At 34.9% G+C, this 21,863-nt stretch overlaps 1 protein-coding gene across 2 annotated transcripts; it reads right to left on the bottom strand.

Annotated features, from left to right (window-relative positions):
• Positions 1-63: 63 nt before the first annotated feature.
• LOC132705620 (breast carcinoma-amplified sequence 3 homolog) lies at positions 64-21,853 on the bottom strand. Of its 2 annotated transcripts, none has more exons than XM_060676317.1 (9): positions 21,715-21,853; positions 19,831-20,132; positions 18,139-18,357; positions 17,822-18,079; positions 17,580-17,768; positions 15,663-16,251; positions 13,766-14,261; positions 9,697-9,935; positions 64-5,572 (listed from the first exon to the last, which is right to left on the bottom strand). In XM_060676317.1, the coding sequence occupies exons 2-9, from the start codon at positions 20,119-20,121 to the stop codon at positions 4,389-4,391; spliced, it is 3,465 nt and encodes a 1,154-aa protein (XP_060532300.1). In that variant the 5' UTR covers positions 20,122-20,132; positions 21,715-21,853; the 3' UTR covers positions 64-4,388. The 2 variants fall into 2 exon arrangements, with proteins under 2 accessions (XP_060532300.1, XP_060532301.1); XM_060676318.1 differs by lacking the exon at positions 21,715-21,853 and adding an exon at positions 21,429-21,529.
• Between the last annotated feature and the right edge of the window lie 10 nt (positions 21,854-21,863).

Here is a 21,863-nt window from a genome sequence, read left to right as displayed (position 1 = left end):
TACTTAAGTCTTCTATTTCTCTATAAATATATTCGGTTGATGAGTTATGTTCGGTTCCTGAAATTAAAATAGAATTACAAATGAAAAATGATCGTATTTCTAATTTTTGGAGTTGCTATGAGCCTAGTAGGTAATAACAAAAAAAAGTATATAATATGTATATTTTAAATAAACATTTATTATTACTGTTCTAAAATACATATACATCTTTATGTACATTTTTATTAGTTTATCCACGCACAAACAATATATATACAATAAACAGAAAAATAATTAGTAATATTTATCTTCTGAAACAGACGCTTGGCAATTTAGCTGACTTGTTAACAATGGCACATAACTACCACGAACAATGCATGGTAACAATGTGGCGTAATTGAAATACCACTGCTAATAATGTAGCTCCAAGAATAGCACAAAAATATAAATGCGTGATATTTACGTTCAAGTTCTACGATATGATCACCTTACATTTTAGGTAAATTTTCAATAAATAAAAATGTATGCAATTAATACATTATACAAACGAATAAAAATCCGAGCTAAATTAATAAATAAATTAATAATAATAAAACTACTCTATACATGTTAGAACTAGATAAATACTTAAGTACCTACTTAAAAACCACCTGAAAATTATTATGCATAAATAAATAAAAAGTCATCAAGTTTACTCAATTTTCTCAATTAAAGCAGTTCTTTAATTAATACTAGAGTAAAACGCTGTTTTAACATGCTATTTTATTGAAATATGTGGTCAGAGACTTCGGTATATGAGTTCGCATTTTATCCGCTAGAGCTGGGTTTATGCAAAGCTTTTTTAAGTTGTTCACGTTTTAGCGTGCAGTATTTCTTTGCAAATTTCAAACATTACATCTCAAGTATCAAACTAGTCTCTTATGCAATAAGTTAAACACAATTTTAGTCACGAGCGTAGCGAATGCTTAATAAACTCGGGATTGAAGAAGTTTATCAACATTTTCTACGACAGACAAGTATTTTGGGGACAACCATATAGCAACTAGACCTACAGCGACGATAAAAATGAGAAGGGCAAGCCTATACGCCGCAAGCGCGGTCATCTGAAATATCGTTTGTTGTTGGAAAACCGAGTGAAGTGTGTGGGAAAACGTTGTTTGGAAAGAAAATGGTGCAAAGTATAGTGTATCTCTAGGGAAATATCTTTGTATATCAATTTTTACAGTCAGACTGCTACATTATCTAATATCTATATGGTTCTACCCCACAATACCTCCTGCATCTCCGAGTGTTTGTAATCATAAAAGAATTACTGTACAGCTTTTGGTATACCTCAAATATCTAGCGCAAAATATCGAACAGCTCTATATTATTATTAGTACAACTGAGAGCTGTTTAGCGAAATGAGAGTAGACAATTCTTGCGTTTGAATCCAAATATAGCGATTAATTGACCTGAAAACTTAGATTTTTTTTTAATTTTAAAAATATATACAGAGTGTTTTTAAGTTGAGCTATTATTTTTTTGCAAAGGTCTCGGTAAATCATTTTTCAGAAATTGTAAATAACCTTAGCTGTTCAAACGTTCGGATAAAATCATATTTAGAAATTAAAAAAAATATATATGAGTTCCGTTCTATTTCTTAGTGTTATGTTTATTGACGCATTCAGACGTCAACTAGATTATTGGATTAAGAGACACAGGATAGTTCTCAAAACTTGGCCGGTTTTTCTATATCTTACAACTCTGTTATTTAACTATATAACTATGAATATAAAACTTTTACTACTTTTTACGTAGAATCCAGTGACGAATATTTTAATGTTGTTAATATCGGTTGCGACAAACGGAAAAAAGTTGTGAAAAATGTAGTTCGACACAAGCATATTGGCGCAAAAATAAAATTCATTTTGTTGGACGTTACTGGCCCACACATAGCAAATGGAAGAAATTTTAAGGTCAATATCTGCATTATTTGAAAAGTTATATGTTTCTATAGTTCTATACACTATCAAATAAGAAAACTCAACTTAGGGAACACCCTGTACAATATTGACAAAGCTGTAATAAAATACTACAATACAATACATCAGACCAACTAAACCTTTGACGTTGACGTTTGAATAAAATTTAACAAGCTTTTGCAGCTAAAATACAAACTAAAATTTACTAAATAGAAATCATTATTTTTATTATTTGTCTATGAATCATGGTTTACGAAGAAGAGTGTCGCCTGAGTCCGCCCCTTTTCAAACCTAACCTATTTATGCTTCATCTTTGCATCAACAAAAAATTTAATTCTTCTGCCGTTCTGAAAATCTCTTGAATTTAGAGACATGCGCGAGAGATCATTCTCGTCTCTACGAAAATATCATTGCCACCTGAGGCGCATCAATTTTTACCGTAGTAATGCCACTATATCATCTAATAGCTATATGTGTCAAACAAACCAATAAGACCTAGACACGTATAACAACCAAATTGGTCGCTGAAAGTTCTTCAACTCGACAGATTTCAGCATAAAATTAATACTCCTAGAAGGCTGGTATATGAGTATACAGACCGATTCATTCCTTAAGAAAGAGATATAGGCCAGTCGTGTGTTAGAAATGTGTTAAGAAATTATTGCACATATGAAACAAATTTACCTGTGCATTAATATTAGGATTTTTTGGATCAAGTTTATAGTGACATAAGAAACATTTTCACAAATATTACTGAAATTTCGAAATGTTTAAGGAAACCCATGGATGTAAATCTATAGAAGGCAAAAAACCTAAAATACCACGGCGCGGCAATATCGAGTTACTAAAAAGATTTTAGCATTATAAGGAGAAAATACATCAAAATATTACCTCTGATGTTAGACGATTACTCAAATAATTATGTATTTAAAATTTAAATGAAATAAGATTTTTTCTTTATTTGGCAACAGTGCGAGTATATACAAGGGTGGCGTGACGCTTCCATTGTTTTCGTGAAAATGGAAAAATTGGAAAACGTGCTGTCATCGAATACTTCTATATTCAACTATTTCAAATTGATCCCTTAGGACGGCCTGTTAAAGTCACAACTTCAAAAATGATTGATGTTTGTTGGAATACCGCAGACTGAAAGTTAATGAGATAGCTGAGACCTGTAGGATGTCAGCTGAACGTGTGCGAAATATTTTGCAGCTGTGTCCAAGGTGGGTGCCAGGGTTGCTAACGCTCGACCAAAAACTGATTCCAAAAAACATTTCTATCGACAATTTGCCGCTTTATAGGCACAATCCAAACAAATTTTTGCGTCGATTCATAACTGTTGATATGACTTGGGCCCATCAATACACTCAAAAGGGGAACCAATTCAAAAGAAGGGTTTTTTATCGGCAAACAAGGTTGTGGCTATTCTTTTTTCGGATGCAAGAGGAACTATATACATTGATTACCTTGAAAAGGGTAAGACTATCCTTGGGCAATCCTACGCAGAGTTATTGCAATGTTTGAAGCACGCAGTGCAAATTAAACGGCCTCATTTGGAGAAGAACAAAATTTGCGATAATGCATCAGCATTCTTCGATTGTTGCCATGTCCGAAATCCACGAATTGAAGTTTGAATTCATGCTGCAACGTCGCTACTCTCCAGACTTACCTGCTTCCTAACCTCAAAAAATGTCTTGAAGAAATTAACGAACCTGTAAATCAGTATTTTGAGGAGCTTGACCAATCTACGTTTACGAGAAATGTATAAGTTATATTGAAAAATAAACCAAAAACATTTTTTAAAAAGATCGTTTTCCTTGTCGGTAAAAATCGATGCGCCACAGGCGCTATTGGTATTTTCGTAGAGAAGGGAATGTTTTTCCTCGCATGTCTATACATTTCACCCCCTAACCTGCACTTTGCGCCGTTTTCACCGATTTTCGAATCTACGTTTAAAACTGGTATAACCAAATTAGAACACATTTGTGTGTTGATGGAGATCATAAAGCAAAAAAAAATTAAAACATCGTTTTTCTTGGTCAGGCCGGAGACTTTTCACTCCACCCTCGTAACAATGTCATTAGAGACCTATTACAGTTCCCCGCAGAAGTGTAACATCCCAACTCCCTCCTTTCTCTTTCCTCATGAGCGGTTTCTCTAGCAGCCTTCTAGTAGTAATTATATGAGATTGTGTGTAAAATTTAGCCTTATCATAGAATATCATTCCTTTCTCTAAGAAAATTCCATAGTCGCCTGATGTGGCTTTAATATTAATTATTAAATATATTTTTGCAAGAACGGTACCAAGTTTAGTGAAGCGAGTACTTGATGACGTTATGCAACTAAGCCGACGATTAAAAGTTACTTGGTCTCGACTATAGAACGCAACATAATGTAAAAATAATTCAAATTTATTTTTTAATGGGGTAATAATTAGCCATGCTCTTATTTCTTTTTTTTCTTGACCCTTTTCTTCGCCGCCCGCGCGTTTTGCACGCTGATAAATTTAACGTCGCATGACACGTCCGCGTCTTCCACTTCCCCCTTAACTTTACCCGAATCGTCGCTTTCGGTGGAGTCGACGGGAGAACTTCCCGACTCCGGTTTCTCGTCGTCCGACGACTTATCAATTTTTATCAACTCCTCCGAGACGATGTTCTTTTTTTCGTCTTCGACGGGCGTATCCAAATCGATCAGTTTATTCGTCACGCTCCCGTAGGACTTTGCGGGTAACTGAATAGTAAAATGCTCGACCACTTCGTCCAAGCTTGCCTCGACGTTCTTATCGCACGTATCCGTCAGAGACTGATCGGTTTCTTTGGACGAGGAAGCTATGCGGGCCCACGTTCGCTTTGGTGGAGTAACTACAATTTCCGCCCTAACCTCGTTCAAGTATCGTTCAGGGGTGTTTTCCTTCTCTTTATTCAGGTTGATTTTAACGCCGAGTTTGTGTTTTGGTTTTCTAGGCTTCTTCGGAAGCGATTTCTTTTTACCATTTTCCGTTTCCTTTTCTTCAGACGTGGCTAGTGTGTCGTCTTGTTTTTCCGGATTCTCTTTACAGAAAGAATCGACCGGGTCCAAAAGTTCCAAACCGCAGTCTTCGGCGTCCTCGAACTTGTCGCACTTCGTCTCCAACGAAAAGAAATTCTCTTCCAGAGGCGGAAAGTCCAGATTAATCGTATCAGAAAACGATATGACTTCGAGTTTTTCAAACTTTTTAGTCGAGTCCTCTTTGGTTTTCGGCGGTTTAATTTTGGGAAGGCTTTTCCCGTCAGATGTCGCATCCTCTGTCGCAGAAGGTTTGACGTCGAAGACGGTCGCCGACTCCTGTTTTTTTTCGGTTTTATTCCTATTAAGTATCTGAACCGTAACTTCCGTATCCGACTTTAAACTTTTCGTAATGATGTTACTGTTGTAAGGCCGGGCGGGCTTTTGTACGGCTAGCGTTCGCGGCGTCACCATCGGCCTGAACAAGGCCTCGTCGCAATTCTCGTAGATCACGCCGTCCTCCGTGACTATAGCCTCGTTGTCGCTGTCCGACTGCACGGTCACCACAGTCCCGAGGGGATTGACGACTTTCGCCACCGAAGTCGACCTGGGTTTCATCGACACGATAACGCACCTCCCACCTGAACAGAAAAAGCCAATGGCAGGTTATACTGTTCCTGTTGTGGCAAAATTCGTGACGGTTCGCATGCTACGCGCGAATACGCGAGTTAAACGCGGTGCGGTTATTTAAAAGTGCAAAACGCGGAAACGACACACTTCTTTGCAAAAACTTTCTAATGGCGTTACTTCATCGTGGGAGTTTTTGGTGTGGATCTTTCCGAACACGAAAACAAATTGTGATTAGTGACAGACACAGATTTGGAATGGGGTATTTTATTATATAGGTAAGAACCACAGACCACTACCCGTAGTCCACCAGTAGTAATATTTATCTGAGCAATTAATGAAATCTTTTAATAGATATTTACACATCAATACTAAGTTCAATAGATCATTTGCTGCTCCCTGTACAGAAATGATACTTGTAGGGTCGACCTTGCTTTATTGTTGTAGGAAAGTTGGCATTTAACAGTAGAGAAAATTGTCAACAGTATTAATCTTTTGTCATAGGTGAGGACAATATTTAAGAATGTTACTATTTCTCCTTAGCCTCACATTACTTTTCTTATTAACACTGGCGTTTTTTGAAACTCCTGGCAAAACTCTTCGGTCATTCCCTGATTTTCCGCCTATAAACTAAATATGATGCTAACCTATGCTACCAACATGTAGACAAAAAACCCACAACAATTTAATTACAAAATAATACAATGGATAATTGCGAATGATCGACAGCTTTTAACTGATTTTATTCACTTGAAGTAAATATAATAAGTTCAAATTTATATCTATATCATAGATCTGTTAGGTACATTTTTTTGATACCTAATGATTCTACTCACAAGCTTTCTTAAATGCTTCCGTGGATATCCTAAAGTTTATCTTTCGTTGCCGGTGTAGTATATTGTACTATTGTAGTATTTATTTTTCGAAAATACACGGTATTATTCTTATTATAATCCTCGAGTACAATACTATAGGTCAATCAATTTGAATTTATAGCTTAAATACCTTTAAATATTACCTTTAGTCCAGAAGGCAGAGGGTTTATTTTAATGGTACCAATCCGATTTATTAGGGGAAATTCCGAAACTAGTATCTTGGTAAAATCTGTTATGCTCTTCAATCTAAGAATCTTTCGCTAGAGAAATTATTATTAATTTGTTAAACATAGCATGTCGTTATATTATCCAAATTAAATTAACGATGCAGTGGCGCTTTAAGCTTTGAAGTTTGTCTGTAGTCTGTAGTGGGCACCTAGGTACTTATTAGTAGTAAGCGAGTTAAGCAAACGTGTTACCACTCGCGCAATTAAAATGATCATACAAGGTCTCACATCAAAAACAAACTTTTCTTTCTGAATCTAGGAGAAATCAAGTTAAAAATTATGCAAAATGTGAAAAAAATTATACCGACTATACATAGAAAATGGCTAAAGCAAAGCACATAAGTTTTTGCAAATAAGTGGATCGTTTCAAAGCTATTAATAAACAGGCTAGAAGTAAGTAATCAGTTGCGCCTGCCTTTGGCTGATTCCCCAAATCAAATGCCATAACCAGTCGTTAATGTTAGAAAAAAAAATACATTACAGGTAAGGAGAGCACATACGATAAATCAAATAAACATAACATTGTCGATTTTCGATAAGGGTATTATCATCCCCAACAAAAATAGAGGCTTGTGATATTAGTTATTTATTTCCTAAAGTAAGTTCTTGGGCTCATCCTATGTTACAGTTCCATTCTTTATTTTGAATACTTTGTTTACTATCTTTTGCATTATTCTTGTCTATACGTACCTCCCTGTCCATTTTGAGTTAGCAAAGTTTTCATTACAGAAACTCACATGGGATCAACAATTTACTTCTTGGAGATCGCGTTCGCTCAAACGCAAAATGAAAGTAACAGCTTTCCTGTTTGAAAAGATCAAGAATTTGTTTATATGAAAACAATAATGTTCGGAACAAAGAACCTAATAACCAATACATATATTTTTTCATGATAAATACCTTTTTGTATTGTATTTTGGAGCTTGTACCTATTAAAATGCGTCTAGGTTTTTTCGCGTTCCACATTCAACTCTGTAGAAGCGCGAAAGAGACTTGACGGCACTTATGTTTAGTCATATTATATCCTCAAATTTGAAAGAAAGAATATATTCTGCAAACTTTTATATTTTTGTGTACTAGTAATTGATCTTGCAATATCAACATATCATGTGTTAGCTGCCTAGGTTGTCTGTTCATATTGAACATCGTAGAATCAAGGCAAAAGTTTAAATCCACTAAATCGTACAGGGCCTCTGTGATTCCCAAATCTTCACTCTATTTCCCAGGAACGCAATGTCAACCAGTAGAGCTATAAAAAAAAACAAAAAAACTACCGCTTTCAGTATAAACATAAATAGTTACAAATTTGTATGGAAATATAAATGAATCATTAAACTACTCAATAAAAAAAAACTCAAAATTAGGGAGATGGGGGAGAGAGGTTTTATAGAGATTGGATTGCGGGTGAGAGGTGTTACTTTTCATAGCTAGGGTGTGAATTTTGTTTTTGCCTTGTAATATGCTCAACTGAAAACGGCAGTTAAGACATTTTAAATTTAAAAAATCCAACACTAGGTATATAACACTATTTGATTGCTCCTCATTTGTTTGAGGAATGTATTTAAGACAAAAAAAAGTACGCCGATATGTTTCATGCAATATCTTGAATAGAATAACCATATTCGGCTTAACTTAACGTACTTACCGCGAAAGTTTTGGAAATTAAATCTTTGCATAAGGTAAAACTTTGTTCCTTAATCCAAAATGTTACATTTACTGTGGTATGGTTGGCACTGGATTACCTACCTACTTAGCCGTTTATTGTAAAACCACGATCTCATTGCAGTTAATTTTTCAGTTCTTTTAAAAATTGTGGCAGAAAAATTTTTTGTGTATACCCCTTATACCTTATGATTATCCAAGTATTAAGAAAAACTTCTTTCCATCATCCCACCTTACTTTAGGAAATACTTGTAAAACTGTTTACACAAAGCCCGCTGGTTCACAATAATTTTATCTGTATAATCCTTTTCTCTTCATTTCAATTAGTTAAAGGGATCATTAGTGTATTAGTATTTTATATATACAATTACATTTCCAACATAATAAAAGGCTAAACAAGAGGCCGGAATTCCTTTAAATAATAGCAAATATAAACAATAGAAATAAAAAAAAAATGAAGGCAGATAATTGGTAGTTAAGCGCACACAGTTTAGTTGATTTGTCTTAAAACTCTTTTGAATATTTGCTGAATGTGGCAGAAAAGTTTTTAATTTCTTTGAAGCTGCTTATGAATAAAAGGTAGTAAATAAGATTTTGTTTTGTTTAAATTATTACAAAAAAATATTTTTCCTAATTATATTCGCATGGCACTATAAAAATCATAAATAAAAATAAAAACTGTTTATTTCAGAATATGGATCGCCACATAAATACTTATTTTACATTATTATTTGACATCGAAGTTAGTTTCTTACATTTCTGCAGTACAAATAAAAAAGTGCATTACATCACACAGTGAATACAGAATTTATATCCACTATTGCAGCTGAAATCATCATCAGTAAGAATTAGTGCTTCATCTAAAATTATCTTACTTTGCCGATCAATTTTTCATTGCAAACTAACCAAAAGAAACTTAAGTGATATTATAATTTGTCTTTATTTATCTAAATCTCGTGTCAGCAGCGATTTCCTTGAGACGATTATACTATAGATCAAGTATACTACAGTCCATATACGTGAAAACTACTCCCCACTCTGTTGGCAATAAAATATTTTACAGTGTGGAGGGGGGAAAAGTCGTTCTAGAAAATGTACCCATACATTCCAAGAATTGAACAGTTTATAATCATTCTAGTATTTTAGAAAAGTTGCTATTTAGAAAGACTTCAAGCGCCATAATCTGAGCTTTAACATGTGTGGTGTTTATAGGTACTCATCTTCTTTGCACCAAATTTCGACATAATTATCAGGGGCGCGTAACGAAACAAAATAAATAAAAACCAAACAAAATTTTATAAAAAGAATGGGTTTAGTAAATAGTCCAAGCAAAACGGCTGAATAAAAAAACAAATATGACAAAAAAGCACTTACCACTTTCTTTAATTCCAGGAGATTCGATCATCGCATCCGCGAGGTCTTCTCTGATTTGGTGCTCACCGCCTGCGCCCATTTCTTCGCAACTTTTCCGATAAACATCCAACAGTGACTGTTCGCTACTGCTGGCCGAACCCGACTCTATTAGTACCGCGTTTGCCTTTGTTATGGGCATGTTTACTGGTTTGGAGCGACTTAAATCCACCGGTTGAGCATCAGTCAATGACATGGCGGTACTAAATAAAAAAAATCTTAAAATACTGAAGGAATAGCCTATAAGAGTGATGGCGGGCCTACGACCCCTGGGTCAGAGACTGACCCACAGGATCCTTTTAACTGACCCACGATTGCTATTGAACAACAATTTGTTTGTTTATGCGGATGTATTAAGATTTTCTAATTTGTGTGGATAATTAATATAATATTTCCTTTAAATTAACTAAACTAAAAACTTATACGTATATTATAATTTTGTGACGAACTGGCCGGAAAGGTGGTCGGAAAGACAGGTCGAATTTTTGTAGGCGCTGCGTTTTAAAAACCGGAGCACCGCGTTCGCTAGTCGACCAGTTGAAAAGAGAAGCCGGAACGCGCCAAACTTAAATAAACCACGGATATAAACAGAGACCTTATATAAATTATTAGTGCAAAAAGTAGTCTACTGTAACTTTGTTATGATGACATATTTACTAAGATTTTGAAAATGAAAATCATGAAATATTTTGGTTTCGGTTACAAGAACATTTTGAAAACACAACAATTTTAGCAAACTCCGTTGACATTTTTTGAAATCACATTAAAAGTATATAATGATATATGGAGGAAATAACACAATCTTTTGAATAGAGACTCAATCAATTTGTATGGCTGGGTGTCTATAATTTTGAATCGACATTAGTTAAATTTTAAAGCAGCATAATGGGGAACACAAAATTTGAAGACTGAATTTCTGAAGTAGAAGGAATGTTTTGGCAATTTTCATGATTTTCATTTTTTTCGCTAGAAAACAAGGTAACATACGAAAACAACTCAAGAGCCAAAAAAGTTTTACATTAGGTGGTTTATTCGAATGCTATTTGGGGTGTCATTGGACTACATAATTTTCACAATATTTCACAATATAAAGTCGATACGATTTTGGATGGGATAGTCGGCAATAAAATACCCGACTGAATAAATTAGATTGTTCACCTTGCTTCCACTTATACGTCAACAGATGTTGTTCCGCCCTAAGTGTATATTTGATCAATGCAAGACAGTCGTCACTAACGATCACGATTATATTACTTGGGAGTAAAAAAGACAGAATCAGTTCTATTGGCATTTATTAATTTTACTAGTACGCCCATACTTAAAGATGAGTAGTTCAATCTATATGAAAAAATTATGCCAATTTATTAAATAAACTATTGTCCGAAACCTCTGCGCATGCAACAAAAATTAAAACAATACCAAAACAATCTGAAAATGTATTTATTATTAATTTTACGGACCGAGTCCATTTCTACATGAAACTTAGGAAAAATGGATAGTTAAATGACCGGTTGATTCAAAAGTGAAAACTAAAAGTAAAAGCCTAGGCTACAATCTCTAAAGCTGAGGAGAGCAAAATAAATAACTAATGTAAGTTATGTTATGCTTGCTTGAGTCTGATTTCTAAACCTACCCTCAGTAGTGAAAAAATCCAAATGCTCGTTCTCATTGGGCAGCCGGGCCGGGCCGCCCTTGCGATGAATGTATTACGTCCATAATTGGTCCTGTGGTACGGTACAAAAAATGTACTATTTAGGCGAGTTATTGGTGAGAAATTGATGCTAAAAATCCAATTTTTGACAGAATGGAGGGGCAAAAACAACTGGAGTTAATAAGTTTGAACAGCAAAATCAGGTCGGCTTCGTCACGACGAGCCTAAAGCGTTTTCAAACATAATGAGCTTTCAAGGGCCATATAATCGATGTCAGCCAAGTCGCCACCCGACTTATAGCGAAGGAAACGGTGCTGAACTTGTTCAATTCGGCGAATATGACAGTGATAATCCGGATTCCATAGAGGTGAAGCATATGCCAAGCGGGGTCAATCAGAGCACAATATAGGAGATTTATGGAATATACATTTTGAAAATCTAATAATAATATTAATAAAGGGCCGTTATTCAGTTTCGAAGGAGATATCTTACAAAATACATAACTGTGGGGGCGGCATCCAACATAGTTGCTCTCATGCAACCCACTAAAACGATCATATGACACTATTTATAAAATAAAATATAGCATATAAATTACTTACACATTTATTCCAAATGGTAGAGTTAAATTGTGAAAAAAACATTGTCAATAATTTTAACACTGCTAGAGTGAATTCAAAAAGAAATACATATATACAATTTGATAGTTACTAGTTTTATGATCGGTTTCTATTAAGATCAATGTATCGTTTAAGTTTTTGTTTGAACGAAGTTAGTGAGGTGATTGATCTCAGTTGGACAGGGAGTTTGTTGTAAGCCTTGATAGCATTTTACGTAAAACTGCGCTGGAAATGCAGTGATTCAATAAAAATGAGATATAGAGGTCTCACCAAGACGAACGCACAGATAGATAGATCTTTGCAAGACTTTCTGAGTCTACAGTATTCACGATAATCATCAATAGAATTAGAATGCTTAAATTGCTTAAATTTTTTTCAAGAAAATTTTGGTTTTTAAGTCTCGTGTAAACCACTTAGGAAACTTGCTTGGGGCTAGTTTTTTGAAAGGCACAAATCTTATAAAATAACGTAAGCATATCGTTAAGAGATCGACCCCACAGTAGCCCCTCCCAATCAGTGGAACCCAGAGCATCATTTATTAGAAAGTAATCTGCATTCCTAAAATCGTGAAAGTATGATTCGGGAGTCAGGCCTGAGGCATGGTTACAACAATTATTAATCTTGAGAAAAAGCAGGATGATAGCTCTGTGGTGGAACTAATTTGCAAAGGGCCCTCTCAAGCACCACGTCATAATAAAAAAAAAAATATCATACCGCATAAAATATAAGACTAAATATACGACTAAACCATATTTAGTTTGTATTTACGATGAAACATCTTCATCATCAGGGCCAAAATTGAAACTGCCACTATCGCATTATGATTCTTCGTCTATATTAATAACAAATGATGGTACCGTTATATCAAGCGTATTCTCTTTTTCCTAATATTACTTTATTATATTTTCCGTATGTTTTATACAATTTCTTCAATTTTCTTTGCTAACTGTCTGGAGAGCTGCTTTCCAAACAGATACTTCTGCAGTATCATCATACATTGCCACAATTACAATATTTTTATTAAAAAACACTGCACTACTGCACTGAGCCTACGCCAATTCTATGGCATTAAATATACAATGGTAAGGAGGCAATCTTAAAACTTGATGACCCATTTTAACAATTAATTCGTATGTACATTACGGCATGTTTGTTTTGTAATTTTTGTCAATTTTTACCGACATTTTCTGAATAATTAATCTGCTTACTGCGTAGCCAATTGATAATTTATTTTCTTACACTTTCACTAGATCCAAAATGATATCGTGCATTATCCATAATAATTAAAGACGGCCTCTCGAGTTTCGGCAACAGCTTATCAAAAATGCGACCCCGTTTTGTAGTGAAAACTACTGTATTGTGTATTATCCGGTAATTGGTGCTATTCTTGAAGAGTGTATGACATCGGGGCGTAACAGAAAAATGTAGAACACTGGCAGGTAGGTTTTGCCATTCATAGTATAAGAGTGGAAGCCGGTAAAATACTGAGGCACCTTCTCTCCTGCTTTTATGACGGACTATGCCATCGCAAATCCAACCGACTATATATTGAATGTAATTTTCGTTAATAATGGTTCATCAAAACACTTAGTGCCCATGTACCATGTCCACTTGTACGCGTCAGGACAACTGAATTTTTATGACGTTTAGTTGACAAATATTTAAATGGGCATTAGCTACGCACTAAGTATTAAAAAATATGAACAAAACTTGGCTCACGTCTCAAAAAGGTTCGCCATTGCTGGCCTATAATTTTACTCACCCGTTAGTTGTCGTGTACGTTTTAAACGTAAACTGGGGCCCCATCCATAGTCTTCTGTGGGGGCCGGCGTGTGTTAAAATCTCTACTTGAGACAGCCAGTCGTCGTCGTTCCCTTCCGCTTTTTTCGTTTTCGTTAGCGGCACTGACTGACTGACGTATTTTAAACTGTCAGCCGGTAACGGCAGAGGTATGTCGACAGAGAAGGTGCGTCTCTGCAAGGTCCACTGCGCTTTCGCCGACACCATTAGTTCGATCGGCGAGTCATCGCATACCCGTTCTTTAGGAATGTGAGCGACATGCTGCGGCTCCAAGTCATACTGCACCAAGTTTCCGTGACACGACATGATAAATAGGGATTCGACGGCTTTGACTTGTTTAGAAAGAGTAATTTCTCTAGGCACGGGTGTGGTATCTATCCAAGCTCGAGCGGGGGCAAAACAAGCTACCACCCTTAAAGCTATATTGTCCTCGGATGAGGATGATAACCTCTGTCGGCCTACAAACAAAATTAAATAAAAACTTTTGCTTGATGAAACGTCGCCCGCTGCACGGTGACTCATTTTTCAAATCTAGGTGAAAAAAAAAACAAAAATGACATAAATGACTAAAAGTATATTCGTCTGAGCAACAAAAGAAAGCATAAAGCTAAAAATTGGTATGAATGTTCAGAACACTAATATAAATGAATTGTGAAAAGTCCCCATCAATTCCTTGTGGAAAAAATTTTATTGACGGAGAAAGTTTGTAAAAAAATGTTTGCTGTAAAACGGTGAGTTTTACAGCAAAAATAGTTTAGACAAAAATTGTAAATCATCCGATTCCTTACAAAAATGTTTCTACACAAAAATGTATATAAAAGCATATTAAGTGAATATAATAATAATATATAATCAATAAAATTATTTTCCAGGAGAATACTTATGACAAAAAGTATAGAGACACTTTTTGTAAAGAATCGGATGATCTACAATTTTTGTTTGAACCGTTTTTGCTGTAAAATTAATCGCTTAGCTGAAAAACCTATTTTTGCAAACTTTCACTATCTATCAAATTTTTTGCCCGAGGGGCATTGAGCATTGGGAGCCTTTTCACAATTCATTCTGAGCATTCGTACCAATTTTCGTAATCTTACTTCTATTTTAAGGTCCAATTTGATTGGACTAATTGCACTGAGTTGGAAAATTAAAAGAAAGGTGTTAAGTAAAAATTTATATTTGAATTAGTTCGAATATTCATCAGCACTATCCAGAGTATTTTCTTCAGAAGTACAGTTACAGGTGGAGCTTTTAAAAGAGAAATTGTTTCCGGTGCCAAGATTTGAAATAGCTTGTAGCAAATCAAAAAAATAGTTAAACAATATCTCATCCAAGCCAACGTAAGTATGTATTTTTAAAAGACATTGAAAGTTACGAATTTTGGCGTGCACAGGGGAAAGTCTAAACTGCAATGCTTCTGGGTTGATTTGTTTTGATTCTATATTCTTAAGACAATTCATTTCTTTTGGACTAGCCTCGCAAATTAATAAGGTTTTCATTTTCTGCTTTAAGTAGTAAATTAATTGGTGTACTTTTACTAACCAAAACTATCTGAGCCTTCTTGTGTAGTACCTGAAGAAAACTTTTGCTGATATCTTATTGTCCAAAAGTGGAAGTACCAAGATACTGTTCTGGCACTGATTTGTTCATATGTTATTTGAAAATATACTACAAAAAATGTATGTCAGTTGACAAATCAAGCCAACAATTTGTCAATTGACAAATGAAGGCAACAATTTGTTGATAAAGTGAGAAATCTCTATTTTTAAGTTCATATCTATTTTTTAATAAATAACAATATTGTCACTTTTATTTTTGTACACGTAGATTAGCTAAATGAGCCACTGTGATGCAGTTCCCACCTTGACGGGGTACCGTACTGCCCACATTTTGAGTAAATACGGGTTGCCTGATTTGAGCAAGAGGATGCACGACCGTTGGGTGTGGAAACGGCGGATACCTGGGATTGTGATATGGAAAATTTGTACTAATCGGGCTTTCGAATATTGAAACGGGACTATTTGATCTTCCTTCCGCCGTTAGTCCCGCCGATCTATGAAACCTTGACATTTTATTGACCACGTGAGGTGTGGTGTGTGTTCTGACACCGATATTACCGCCGTACGGCGTTATTGGAAACACGTGTGTGGTTCCGCGAAGAGTCGACACTGTTACCCAGCGCGAGTCGAATGAGAAGCTCATATCTTGCACGCCCGCCGAAGTGTCACCTCTGTGCAAGGTATACAAGTGATGCACGGCTGCCAACGTCGATCCCATCCCGTGAGGGTTAAGGCGAAACAAATGAAAGTCGTGTCCCCGTTTATCGGCAGTTAATAGCAATAGACCAGAGGGGTCAAACTGGAGCCGCACGATCGCTTCCGTATGCGCCACGAAATGAGCGATGGTGGCTTGCATTTGCGTCGAACTGTCTCCATTTTGTATTGACGGGTTCTGAAAACAATAATTTTTCATGTACCCTAACCAGCCTCAAGTATTTTATCTAAGTACACAAAAATGAATCTAAGTAGATTGGCGCGCCTATTTTTAAAATTCAAATTATTCAAATTCCAGTTGTTCCAACACGTCTATTTTGCACTGACTGCTTTATCATTGTTTGCACAACTCTCTAATAAAAATATGATTTGTGGATGCTTTTCTTCCAAACGAAGATGGAAATTTAATGGTAATTAACAATTAAAGAATTATATTATTTATGAACTACAATGGTTTTCATAAAATTCGATTGTTTTGGTTATTGGAGTAAATAAATACGGCAAACGATGGCCAAGTTGTAGCTAAGTAGAATATTGTTTCATTAATACCTCAGTAGAAATAATGGTTGCAATGATAAAACTGCATGGGTAATTTTTTATTTTAAGAGTTTAAATGTCTGAAACCCACTAAATACTGAAAATTAATCAAACTTCACTTACTTTATCACAGAACCAAGTAAAGCTGCACAAAGTAGTTTATAAACAACCCTTAGTAATCCATGATTGTGTGGAGCATGACATTCTTTTAAAAATGACTCTCAATCTATAAAATTTAGACGTATTCAGTCACCAGTCATTCAGTGCAATCAGTATGCAGAAAAGCAACAGCTCAAGTATGATGTATCCCCAGGTTCAGTATTGGGCCCACTTTAGTCCTACTAAAAGACAAAAACCAATCTCCCGCAATTCTTGGCTAACCAACTGTCAATGAATGATTCAAAATGGCAGATGATCAGCTTTAGATTGAAAAATACCAATATTCTGCAAGAGAGGTTAAATGTTGTGGAGTTTATTTGGATGCAGGGTCAACCTGAGAAAATCACATTGTCAACCTCCCAAAAAACAATTTCATCTAATAAAACCCTTCTAACAGCTTACCATACCACTTAACTTAAACGCGGTCATCCCTTTCATATTGATAAGGCATTTGGTTGCAAAGAAAATGTGTTGCTATTATTTCTGGGCTTGGACAAGGAATAATAATAACCTTGAGCCAAACTTCAATCAGCTTGGGAGATCCAAAAATGGAACACGATATTTCGCGTTGCAATTTTACAACTGGATTTCGGTACAAAAGAAAATTAAGACTACCCCAAATCAAAGTTTAACCCGCGGTTTAATTGTGTTAATTAATGTCAGTACTATTTCCGTTATGACATATATTTCAATAGTCTATTTAAAAAATACACAAAATATATAAACAATATTTTTAAAAAAATGTTTGTAGTTAGACTGACACACACTAACAAAAATAACAAACGATCATTTTAAAGAGCAGTAAATTACCTCAATGTCCAACACGGTGACGATTCCCTTTTGGGATACATCGGAGTGACCGCCCGCTTGTGGACTGTTTGGTGATGTGCCAGGTTTAAAGTTCTGGTTTCCCGTAAAGCTGGATGCAACAGTCTCTCCTAGCTCTCTCAATCCTCTACCCAGAGACTTGGCAGCGTGCAGAACAGTAGCGGTATAACTCTAATAATGAAACGCACATCGTAACAGACAGGATAAAAGATTACGAGATTTACCTGAACACCCTCGCCCTCGTTCCCGCCGCTACTTCTTCTAGATGGGATCAGTTTCTTCTCCGCAAATGCGAGCCATCTTGGCCCAAGAGCAATGGGGTTAGGCTGTATACCCGGACTCAGATAACAAGTGGTCACCGATAATTTGTCCTCGAGGGTAAATGCGTCGAAAATTGCAATTTTTTCCATGAACGTGGTAATCACCGACCTTCTATTCGCCACCACATCCGATATCATAGATTTGAACTTTATTTGCTTCACCTTTGGCACAAGTTACGGAATAATGGATACAACAATAAAGATGAAACTAAACACGTTACCTGTTCACCAGTTTTTAGAGAATAAAAACTCAACGAACACGCAGGCGATCCGTGTATTGCGATGTCGCACAACGCTATCAGAGGTCTCTTGGACTCGAAAAGGTCCCTGTTCGAATTACCAATGACGTACGGCGCCGGGAGTATCCTCAAAACTTTTACGGAACCGTGGCGCCAAGAAAAAATTTCGGTCGCTTCCCCATTCGCAAGAACCGCCCACACCTACGTATATTATAGTATATAGTATATATTCCATTCAAGAATTTTAAACACAACGTTTAAACAATATAAAAAAAATGGCTTGAAATTAGGAAAGAACTTATAGGGTAGTTCTATCAGTTTGGAAAGCAAATTTAATCGACATCCAGCAGGATTATTAAGTTTGCATTTTAGCACCGATTTCTAGATTATTAAGGCAAATATTTAGACACAAAAAAACTACCAATACAACTCCATGTTTATACAGAAAAAAAATACGAATGTATTTAAAAAGATGGGAAATACATTTTTCATTGAACCTTTTTGAGCTTCATCTTTTCATAGGACGCAAAATCCAGCAGGGTATTTGGTTGGGTACTATGTTATTATTTTTATTTGACGATTTTCATTCTTGCTTACTAATTTTTGTAGTGCTACTTAGGTTTATCACATTGTAATGCAAAACTTTTAAACTTTGCCTGTTTTGTCTTTCAACTGTGCAATGCAGTGTTTTTCTGTCCTTCTTAATATATGTTCTATTACTTGTCAAAATAAAACTATTGCATGAGACTTCCGTAAAGTATAACTTAAATTTTAGCTCTCTACGAATTCAAATGTGGCTGTAATAATTTAATTGCCGCCATATTTTGAAAAAAAAAATGGGGAAAATAATTAATTTCTCGAAAACCGCCTAAAATGAGTATATCTATTATACAAAAGTAAATGAAATTGATGACGATGGAGATTTTGCAATTAAATCAATGCTAAACAATGAAAGTGGGTTAAATATTTATTGGGTCACTCTGTAGGCCCTTTGCATTTCTAGTGGGGTTTTATTACTCTACACCTTTCTCAAATAGACTTTAGTTGCCTCAACTTTTGTTTACCTAAATTCAATTATGTAAGAAATATCTGGTACCCATTCTAACCAGAAAGCTACATATACATAAAACTGTAAACATTTTTTAAAAATATACGTTATAAGTTTGTTGGTTATTGCTTTGCGTGGCGGACTATTTATCATCAGTTGTCAAAAACTAAGTTTAATCTAACTGTAGCAACGTGGAACACTGGATAAGAATAAGCATTTATCATGAAAAAATTGTTCTGTTCTGATTTCTAATAATAATAATGATAATAGCAGTTGTGTGGCTATATACATCAACATAAGTAAGATACAGATTTTGAGTAAACCTGAAATAGTTAAAATATTTCAATTTTGATAGTAAAAGGTTGCAAGAAAATATTGCGTTCTCTGTCACACGAAAAGGCGATAAGATAAGAGAAAAAGAATTACTTTATATGATTTTTTTTCTGCCTAGAAACCCTGTGAGTTGAATATGTGAGAAATGTTTATTTTATTTTTCCAAAAAAATATTGCATTTTGATAAAAGTTGTTTTTCTTTATTATTATGATGGCAGTTAAAAAAATTTGTGCCCAATACCGCCTGTCGAGAGCTTTAAGGGACCCATAAAAAATGTTCCTCAATATCTAACCTGTACTCCTGTAGTATAACCAAGAACTAGAACTAAAGCAGACGCGGGGACATCCACATCGTTGCTGTAGCTTGGCAGAAATGATGATTCATCCCAATCTAAGTTTTCAAAGTGAGCCCACTGAATTTGGTCCTTTATATCGAAAGTGTCGCTAGCTGTATTTGGTACCACTTCATTGATAAATCCAGCAACGCTATCGAGTATAGTTGGGTCCGTAACAGGCTGAGGTAGAACTACATTGTGTCTATTTTTATCGATTCCAGTAGGGTGATTTGGTGATTCTGCAGACATTTTAATCTAAGCTGAAAATAAACGGATTAATTAGCAAATTTCCACCTTCCCAGTTTTTACATCATTTTTACCAAGATTTTAAATGATTGTCAATGATTAAATATAACTAAATGATATTGTATTTTACAACCTATAAGCATCGATCAAGTGATCAAGATAACTACTAAATTTGAATATAGCAATAACCAATATTAAATCATTTCCAGGTTGGATATTCAATGTGCGCCTGCGCGAGTCATTTCAAACTGAAAATCTGTCAGCGAACCATATTGCACTACAAGGTCATATTGGTTGAAAGCGAGGTTTGATACCACTCCTGCATGCGTAGATAGCTTGCAAAAGTGTCTGTGTTATCAGCACATATAAAACCAAACACCTGCTATTTATTTACACCACTACAGCCCAAAAATCTGAATCTGAGTAGCAAAAAATAAATAAATAGTTTATATAAATTGCTTACTCTTTTGGAAAAAAAACGTCCGAAAATAGTTTTTGTTAGTTTTAGAATATTTAAAATGCTTAATTTCTTAATCTTAATCAAAAAGATATCTATCCAGCTATGCATCCAAGCATGCACCCAAAATATTAAGAAAGTTTTGAGCTGTGATAAGTGGTATCTGAAAATATATCACACGAGCTGTCCTATAACCTTGTCCTATGAATCCTGCCATTTTACAAAATCTCTTACCGCCGAGATTAAAAAGCATCATTTTTTAAATTTAACGGCTGAACTCTAGACAAAAGTTGTTTAGATTTCAGAAAGTGTGGAACTTCCGCTTATATCTGAAGTTGCCAATTAATTTTTCATATACAAGGTTCCGATCCATACCTTTTTTTGGAGATATTTGAAGTTTTATTTAAAAAATGTACATAGAATTAATTAATAACAAAATTAAAAATAAATTGCACATTATAAAAACGTGTTTTCCAACTCTATCTAATGGTGTTAAAATGTTTGTAACCAAATCAATTTAATTTTTTTCAAAATAGATACGCATTAAAATTTTCTTTGAGATTTTTTAGGTGCTGCTAATTTTACTTTTAATATGATGTGTTCTTCCATTGTTTTTACTTCTTCAAGAAAAATTAAATTAAATTAAGAGGACGTCGGTAGCATCTAAAAAATTATTATTGTATTTTTTATTCATAATTAAAAAATATATATTCGGAGATCACATCGAACTACGAAAAATCGTTTTCCAATTACACCCAAAATAAAACGTGTTTTCTGTGAAATTTATTTTCCGGAGCTTTTACCGTTTTTATTCATGTAGGACCCAAAATTTCTGTTAAACAAGAATTATTACCTTTTATTTCTTTGACAAAGTGCGTACACTATTACTGTAGATAAAGTATGCACAAATAAATATTTTTCAAGAGTTAAAAACCTGCTTGATCGAACCACGCAAAAACTACAAAAAGAAACCACACATCTTAAAAAAAATGAAAAAACCAACATAGCAAAAACAAAGAGGGTGTGGAAACAAAACAAAGATGATGGGCAACTTTGAATTTCAAGGACATCTCATAACTAGACGTGCAAAAAAGCTAATTTCGAACAGTAAAAAAATAATTAGGAGTTTTATCACTTACTTTGGCTGACAATTCAAACAATCCTCTCAAATTTGCAACTGCGTCATTTCAGAACAATAAAGCTGGGGCTACGTAAACCTGTGTCATTCCTTTCGACTTCTTCCCTATTTAAAACTCAAAGAAGTACATTCAATTTGAATGTTGATTAA

This window comes from Cylas formicarius, unplaced genomic scaffold (assembly GCF_029955315.1).
Source record: "Cylas formicarius isolate icCylForm1 unplaced genomic scaffold, icCylForm1.1 PGA_scaffold_7__23_contigs__length_41026272, whole genome shotgun sequence".
NCBI classification, from domain to species: domain Eukaryota; kingdom Metazoa; phylum Arthropoda; class Insecta; order Coleoptera; family Brentidae; genus Cylas; species Cylas formicarius.
Note: the sequence above shows the minus strand (reverse complement) of the source record. Positions and strands in the feature narration are given on the sequence as shown.

Bases quoted from the DNA above. Each gene is read 5' to 3' on its own strand.
- LOC132705620 (XM_060676317.1), bottom strand. From the start codon at position 20,121: ATGTCTGCAGAATCACCAAATCACCCTACTGGAATCGATAAAAATAGA. The intron at 16,252-17,579 runs GTAATTTACTGC...TATTGTTTTCAG, and splicing joins TCACCGTGTTGGACATTGAG to AACCCGTCAATACAAAATGG. The intron at 9,936-13,765 runs GTGAGTAAAATT...TTTTTTATTTAG, and splicing joins ACGTACACGACAACTAACGG to TACCGCCATGTCATTGACTG.